Source organism: Terrapene carolina, unplaced genomic scaffold (genome assembly GCF_002925995.2).
Source record: "Terrapene carolina triunguis isolate 2854851 unplaced genomic scaffold, T_m_triunguis-2.0 Scaffold192, whole genome shotgun sequence".
Lineage (NCBI taxonomy): Eukaryota > Metazoa > Chordata > Testudines > Emydidae > Terrapene > Terrapene triunguis.
Genome location: NW_020664543.1, coordinates 3,102,728 through 3,111,199, shown reverse-complemented (window position 1 = coordinate 3,111,199; position 8,472 = coordinate 3,102,728). Strand labels below are relative to the sequence as shown.

At 56.9% G+C, this 8,472-nt stretch overlaps 1 protein-coding gene across 1 annotated transcript in view; it reads left to right on the top strand.

Moving 5' to 3' along the window:
• Positions 1–672: 672 nt before the first annotated feature.
• Positions 673–8,472, top strand: part of KIF19 (kinesin family member 19) — a 26,167-nt gene continuing 18,367 nt past the window's right edge. Inside the window, exons 1-2 of the mRNA XM_024212377.3 lie at positions 673–759; positions 4,263–4,343. Of these exons, the coding sequence (XP_024068145.1) occupies positions 721–759; positions 4,263–4,343 (120 nt within the window). The 5' untranslated portion in view covers positions 673–720. The remainder of the gene's footprint in view (positions 760–4,262; positions 4,344–8,472) is intronic.

The window sequence follows — 8,472 nt, the reverse complement described above, 5'->3', positions numbered from 1 at the left end:
CACACACACACACACACACACACCCCACGCCCAGCTCCCCGTGGCACAGCTGCAGGACACACACACACACACACACACACACACACACCACGCCCAGCTCCCCGTGGCACAGCTGCAGGGCGCACACACACACATACACACCCCACGCCCAGCTCCCCTGTGGCACAGCTGCAGGGCACACACACACACACACACACACACCCTATACTTGCCGCCAGAGGGCGACTGAGCACAGCAGAGCCCAGCCCAGCCGCTTGTGTGCTCTTGTGTCACCAGGAGCCGGCTGCGCTGCGGTTGTTGTGTACAGTTTAAAGATCTCCAGGGGACCCGGCGAGATCCTGCAGGCAGCGAAAGCAGCAAGGCAGAGCTGGGCCGGCCCTCCTGAGCCCAGCCCAGCCAGCTGGAGAGAGAGGCCGAGCTCCCCGAAGGGAGCAGGAATGCTGCACCCCAGCCCTTCGGGGTGCTGTAGCCTCCAGGGGGGCGGAGAGGACAAAAGGCCCTGAGCCCGTGGATGGGAAAGGGGCAGGCAGGGCTGGCGTCCGTCCGTCCCCCCCCTCCTTTGTCTCTGGGAGGATTAGCCTAAGTCTCAGGTTATTTAGGAAACAGCTGATGTAAGTGACAGGGCTGTGGAGGGGGAAGTGGCGAGTGCGGGGCCGGAGAGCCATGCCTGTGCCAGCTGCTGGCCCGCCCCTCTAGCCCCTCTGTGCACCTGCCAGGATCATGAAGGAGGTGAAGGAGTCCAGAGACCAGCAACTCACGGTAAGTTCTTCTTTTCTGTCACTTGATTAGCACTCTGGGCGGGGGGGAGGAGGGCTGGCAGGGACTGGCTGCCCACTGTGCCCAGTGATGCCCGGCGGGCACACCAAGGGAACCCGGGGAGAGTGGGGAATTCCCCTCCGCGCTGCCTACCTAGTACATGCTGGTTAATAATCCTGTCCGGCAGGGTGAAAAGGGCTGGGTGGCTGGTCAGAACGGGAGCCAAAGCTGGAGTTTGGATGTTGGCCTCAGCGGCTGGGGGTGGGAAGGTGGGCGCTAGTCACTTGTCTTCCCTTGCCCCCTGCTCAGTCCGGAAATGCCCCTGTAAGTGTCTCTAGCTGCATTTGTATGTAATGACCGGGCTGCAGCCGGGCCTCTGTCCCCACGCTCGTTCCTGGCTGGGCAGGTTCTCTGGGAACTGTAGTAATCGTGCCTTTGTTGATTGAAACGCTACCGCTGCTGTACACAGTGAGCTGGGGAAAGGGTGTGTGCACACCTGGGTAACATACAGGTGTATAGAGCAGTACGTCGATTGACACACGTGTGTGTGTGTGTGTGTAACCCTCTGGAGCTCTTACACACCTGGAATAAAGCCGCCCAGTGTGATCAGAGATGCTCGGTGCTACAGACCTCCACTGTGTAACTGTGGTGTTGTTGTGCACGTATATGCAAAATAATGTGTGTATGTGGCTAATCTAGTTGGTGTGTGCACGAGTGTGTGTGTGTGTGTACTATACTAATATATATTTGTTTGTGAGTGTTTTAAAGTACTTGCTATAGCCTCCTAGGACTGGATTTTGCAGTCTTTGTCCTCCTACAGTTTGCCGTCATGAATTTCAGCAGCATTACACACACACAAACCAAAGGATGATGCCAGTATTTTGAAAGGAACTGTTTACTGGAGAGCAGTAAAACTGTCTTCTAAAAAATCCCAGCGCCTCTCCAGATTTCCTGTTTTTCAGAACAGAAGGAGAAAGATACTGCAGCGCAAAGCATGTAAGAGGAACAATAAGAGCCCAATCCTGGATGACACAGAGTGTCCTCAACTTCCTTTGGGGGCGCTTGTGGGATCTGAGGCCAAGCAGTGCACGTTGTAAAGTGTGCACTGGATGCTGTATCGTGTATGTGTGTGCGAGCAGCAAACGCTGGGTGTGCAGTGTGTAGGTGCGCATGCCCCGGAGTGTAATCTCCCATAGTGCATAATGATATGGCTGGACTTTTATCTCCGTGCTCTTATGACCAGCCCTTCTCCGCCTCCCCAGCCCCGTCTTGGTTTATATGTTGTGGGGAGAGGCAGCCTCCGTTGTACGGTTGCGTTGGAGTGTCTCTGTGTAAGCGTGTCAGTGTCAATAACCCACGGGTCCGTTTGCACTGCGGAGTTGTGGTGCTGCCCCCATAGCCGGGCTCAGGGGACGCTCCCCACACAATTCCCACATGTGCTGATGTGCGTTAGTGGCTGGAAAGATGCTATTTCTTGATCTGTTCATGCAAGAGATTCTGGTCAGCGCCGCGGCCCACCGATCGTGCTCACACACTGATGCTTCATTAACATAGATGATGTTTAAGTGCCCAACTCAGCTTGGCCTTCGCTAGGAAGCCAGGCCTGGTGTGGGGGTAACACACAGGTCCGGGGGTGCAGTATTTGCTACAAATGAGTCCAAAGACCTCCGCTTTTGGCTCTAGCTACTCACCAAGCCTCCGCCGCGTGTTGGGTTCTGCCAGTTTTACAGCGGGGAGCCTATCGGGTGGTTTGGGATAAGAGATAAGTAGACGTTAGGGACGGAGACTAACTCAGCCAAAGTGCAGAGGAGTCTGGGAAATTGGAGTTGCTCGTGCAAGAGAGTTGAAGGTAAGTTGGAAGCAGAGCATTCTGGGAAGGTACAAGTTAGCAAGGCCGGGCCCCAGGGTTGGGTTCCTGGGTTGTGAGTTGTTCACACGAGGTTTCTAAGGAGTGTTGTTGAGAATCAGGAATGTTTTATTGAAATGCTTCGGTGCTGGCAGTGTGGGAAGGACGCTGGTGCAGCTGTTCACCTAAATAAAGTGCAGTGGTGGAGACAGAATGAGGGTAAAGGATTCATATGCATTAGTAGTATCATGGAGTAGAAAAGGAGCAGTTTTGCTAAATTGCAAGTGAGCGCCAATTAACATCCAAAGGATCCGGTGAGGCTCTGGGATTATAAGACTGTACTTCACGCTGTTGTCAGGGGACTGACCCCCTTGATAGGCTATTTCATTGCTGAGTGGGCGTGTAACTGTAGCATTATGTATGTGGAAATCGATACCTGTTTGCTTTACGGATAATTTTTTTAAATAAAGTTTGGTTGGCTCATTCCTAGTGGTTCTCTACGACCTAAATGTTCTGTGACCGCCCTAGGGGCTCAAACTTGAAAGCTAAGTTGGGTTTTATTGCATCTTTATCTTTAACAACTTAATGTTAATTGGGACTGTTTCAACATGAAGGATACAAAAGGTTACAAATCCGGGTGTGTTGCCACTGGGTGATGAAGATCTTGGCGCTGTGTCCTGGCATACAGACAGCACCTGGCACATTGCGGGCACTTCCAGGGCTCAGACACCCACTAGTACTTGAATTGACCCCCTCCCAAATATAGGGCTTCTCCCCTCCTCAGTGCCCAGGCCTTACCCCCATTAGCACCAGTGATGAGTGGGGCCCCAGAACTGAGCCCACTTGGCTTTGGACTTTCTGGGTGGGACTCGGCCTCTTCCCAAGCTCCTGGTCCCTTTGTAGGGAACGTGACCATTAGAGAGAGACCCCCCCAGACATGCAGGGGACCTGCTCAGCTGTGAAACACACACGGGGTGAATGAGGCGAAGGAGGGAACCGATGCCACAGTGTCTGGGGAGCTGGTCGGGACACGGCTGCCCCGTCTGGTTTGCACGGCTGCACCAGGAATCACTAGCCATCAGCACCTTAGCTCTCACAGACCAAACCTTTTTGCACCTTGGGCTGATGGATCAAACAGCTAGCGGGGAGCTTCGCTAATTGATGGATTTGATACGCTTTTTGCAGCCCAACCTTCCAGCGGCTGGCCAGGCAGAGAAGAGCTCAGGGTTAGAGGGAGGGAAAAGCCCCTCTGTGGACAGACTGGCTGAAGCTGTCCCTTTAAACTCGCGACAGGGCTGGTGTGTGCAGCCGGAGCCGCTGATCTGCTCCCAGCGGTGTTTTCTTTCTTCCAGGAAAAAGCTGCAATTGCTGCATGCGTGGCCATCGGGGAGGGCGCGCCAGGGCCTCTGCGCTGCCTCGCTAGAGAGGCGATGCCTCAGGTGAGGCGTGGGGTGGGGAATGGACATCGCAGCAAAGTCGCTGCGCCAGGTGGGCGGCTCGCACTCAGCCGGCTTCCTAAGGGCTAGGAACTTTCGGAGACTCTCCGTGCCAGGCGGCACCATGGCTCACGTGCAGGTGCCGATTCCCCGTCTCTTCTGCCGTCCCTCCACCGGCTCCGTTCACCGCCTGCATCTCTCACCCTCTCTTCACTCTCTTCCAGGTGGCCCTTCGGATCCGGCCGATCAGCATGGTGGAGCTGGAGGAAGGAGCTACTCTCATAGCTCATAAAGTGGATGAACAGGTAGGGCAGGTGGGCAAGCGGGGGGGCTTGCTGGCACTGTGTGTCGGGGACATCGCCCTGGCAGATCCAAGTTCAAATCCTACCTCAGGTCAGAGGAAGTGACTGTGATTTTGGTGCATTTCGTCAAAGCCCCCGGTGTCCAGTCTAAAGAGAAACGAACCTGAAAGATGGTGTGGCTGGGGGCCGGCGGGTCAGGATTGAGGGGCATTGGCAGAGCTGGGCTAGCAAGGAGGGGCCTGCAAGCTAAGAATGAGGTGCATTGGCAGAGCCGCGTACGGGGGAAGCTCGCGCTGCCCTTTCCCGCATTAGGTGTGAATGGAGGATACTTGGCAGTGTCTCTCTTGCTAAGGGTTGTGATGGGAGATGGGGAGCTCTTTCTCTCGATGCCCTTTAAAAAGCAGAGAGCAAGGTGTTTTCATGCCATGCCACTCGGTTTCCTGTGTTGCTAGTTTTGCATTGAATCACCCGCTTTCCAAGGTGCTAGAGAAGCCCAGGTAGAATTGTACCCCCTTGGCCCATGTGCCCACGAAGAGCGCTCCTGCTGGGCATCTGAATACGGCTGGGCTGCCCAGCACTCCAGCAGCCCCCCACCCCACAGGGGCCACTGGCTTTAATTAGGGGTCATTCTGGCTTTCCTTTCAAATCCAAACCAGCCAGTAAAACCCCCTCCCAAGAAGAAGCGTTTTTAAATGCACCCTGGGGACCCTCCCCCCGGACATGGCAAATTGCCTTGGAGCACTACAATTCCTGCTCCCGGTTGTCAGCTGCAGCCTGTCTCAATTCCTGCGCGTGCTCTCCGCAGCTCGCCGAGCAGGGGCGCGGGTGGCAGGGCGGCAGCGTGGATGAGGCACTGGGCTGGGATTCTGGAGATGGGGGCCCGATTCCCCATCTGTGAAAGTGAGGCTGTTATCTTTCCTTGAGCGCACCATTGTCTGGTTAGTGCGTGAGCTCTTGGGGGCCTGGCCTGTCTCTCACAGTGTGTTCGTGCCACGCCCAGCACCGCAGGTTGTTGGGGGGGGGGGGGTGTATTTCACGCCGCGTGGGAATGCAGGATGCAAACGATAAAGGAAAATGTTCCGTGATGGGTTCAGTGAGGAGTCGATCGCTCACCCTGATCAGTCACAATTCAGATCAGCCGCCCACCCCCAGAAGCTACCGGGCGCTGGCATAGCCAAAACTAAACGCTGAAAGGGGGGGAAACAGAACCCGGCCCCAGAATCAATCCCTACCTTCAATGGGTGAGGGGAGTGGCGGGGAGCCGGATGAGAAAAGGTTAACCGCTGCGTCTTCCTTTCCCACTTCTTGAGCCTTGCGTGACCTTAGGCGATAGCTCTGGGTAGCCCACCCGTTGCTATAGGAGACCAGGTAATCTCTGGTTTGTTGTTGTAGGGTTCATCAGAAACACCAGGTTGCCCCTGCTGGTCTGTTGTTGTAGGTGGCGCGTGAGCCCCAGACCTGCCTGCGCTGGTTTGTTAATGGAGGGTTGCTCATGGCACTGAAGCTGCTCTTTAGTGTGAAAAGCAACAGAGGGTCCTGTGGCACCTTTAAGACTAACAGAAGTATTGGAGCATAATGCCCACTTCGTCAGACTTGCGTCCACAGGACCCTCTGTTGCTTTTGACAGATTCAGACTAACACAGCTACCCCTCTGATCTTTCGTGTAAGAAACCCTTGGAACAAACTCCCCGAATCTGGCCCTTGGCTGAGGGTCTGGGCCTATCAACCTTTCCCATGTCCCCTGGCGCTGTCTGACCCTTCGGCTTCCCCTCGCCCCGTTCCGTTATCGATCCAGCTCTAAGCACTGGGGCCGGGTTACCGCTCGCCAGCCCCAGTGCGGCCTCACATCAGGAGGAAATTAAGCTGCGTTTATTAGCAGGATATTTTTCCTCCCCTCGAGCAATTACGGGAAGAGCAGGCGGCCGTGAGCGCCGCGCTGTCTCTGCCATCTGTGTTTACCTGGGCTGAGCGCGGCATTAGGGGACTCTCCAGGCAGATGGTAACGGGCTGGGCTGGAAGCAGAGCTGCTTCTGGGCGGCGGGGCCCAGGGCTGACCAGGTGGGGAGCTGGGCAGACCAGGCCCCCTTCGAGGTGCCGCCGGATTGCGGGGAGGGGGGGCTGTCTGTCAGAGCCAGGAGGGGACAACGGACATTCTGTTTCACAAAGGCTTTGGGGATTTCGACGTCTGCCTTCGCTCTGTAACGGAGCAAAACCCCCCCAAAGCCTCGGTGAAGGGAAATTCCTCTGGGGGCAATTGAAACGTTTGGGTTTGTCAAAATAGCCGCGTTTTGTTTGGCTTTTGGCTTTGTTTCAAAAGCGCACCGTTGGATTCCCTTCTGTAACCCGTTTCTGAAGGAAAAGGTCTTTGCAGCGTGAAATGCTTTGTTCCAAAAAGGCTGCAATGGGACATTTCAGAACTCCCGAGGGAGGGCCTGGCTGATGCCCAGACCATGGGGACAGGGAAGGGGCGGTTACACAGCTTGCGGGGTAGGTTGGCAGGCTCCAGACCAGCAGGTTTTAGAGGTAATGCCCCACGGAGACGCAGGGGCCGTCCCCACTCTAAGCGACTGCCTCAGGCTCCCTGCAGACGTCATGTTTTCACAAGGGCTAGACACTTCCTGTGGCCCTGCTGTAATCACGAGGCGCTGGCAGCCGGCGCCCTCGGCCTAACCCAGGCCCTGAGTGTCAGATAAGAATCGGGCAGATGGCGGGTGCCTTGGGGCTGTGCTGGGAGGAACGTGTTCCCTGTCACGTTCTCATGCCATCCCCAGGCCCATCTTTCCCTCTAGGATTCCTGCCTTTCTTTTCCCCTTCCTTCGTTCCCTTCTTCGCAGCAACGGGAGGTAGGCACGTCCCCAAGGCCTCTCCTCCCCCAGCTCCCAGGGCATGGCAGGATGGCTCCCTATTGCACAAGCACTCCGGCTCTCACGTGTGGTCTCCTCTGTTCACACACGCACGGCGCACCAGGCAGGACAAGGGTGGGGTCTGTCCTAGACAGCCCCAGAGCTGGAGGACTGGCGAGTTGTCCAGGGCTGGACCAGCAGGGGCTGCTGCAAGTGAGAACAGCGGTGACCTGACATGTTAGGGCCCTACGTCCCGGGGTGTTGTGGGGGGAGCCCAGGCCTGGGATAGGAGGGGGCTGCGGCGGGTCTGGGATCGAGGTGCCAGCACAACCGAGTTCACTAGCCAGGAGGAAAAAGTGCCCCCCACTGACCTCCAAGGAGTGCCCGCCCCTGCTTCGCCGGGATGCCAAATCCACAGCCTCCCCTTCTGGGCCTCTTTGGCTGATTTTCTTCCCCTGGTAAAACCGAGAACAAAGTCCAGGCCAGGGGAAGCAGCCATCCTATGCCCGTGGCTCTGCCCGCGCCGTGCGGGGGATCAGGGTGGGGGGTGTTGGCCACTCCCGTGGGGGGGGGGAGGGGCTGGGAGGTCAGACGCAAGCTGCTTCTCTGGGTTGCCTTGGCTAGCATGTGCACCCTCCCCCGGGTGCACAGGGGCCGGCGTGGGCCCCGCTCCGGCCAGGGGACAATGCTATCTCAGACGTGCACTGGCATGGTTTAGCGGAGCACCTAGTCGCCGTGGCAACGACTGTGCGCAGGCCGGGGGACGGGGGGGTCAACGCTGGCTCCAAGCAATGGAACTTCTGGAGACAAACCCAGCTGCCACGTCAGGATCGGGGGCAGGGGGGGGAACAGGGATGCCAAGGCCTGGGGGCCTGGACAGGATCTCTCCTGATCCCAGCACCTGGGCATGGGGGCTACGGGGGCTTCCTTGCAGCCTGTCTGATCCTGCCCCCGCCGTCCCCGTGGTGTCAGGGATCTGTCCTGCCCAGCTCTGCCCTTGCTAGTTCCTGCTTGAGCCCATTCTGTTGGGGAGCCAGCGTGCGGGGCCCTGTCGCTGCCCTGTGCTGGAGGGCAGGGGGCGGGTAGCAGGACTTCTTTCTCCTCTTTGTATTTATAATACAAACGTGGATTTTAATAACAAAAACCAGTGCCCGCCGCCCTGGGAGACCCTACAATAACAAACCAGCGGGTGTAGCCCTGCCCTTAGGGGAGACCCTACAATAACAAACCAGTGTGCGTGGCCCTACCTTTATGGGAGACCCTACAATAACAAACCAGTGTGTGTAGCT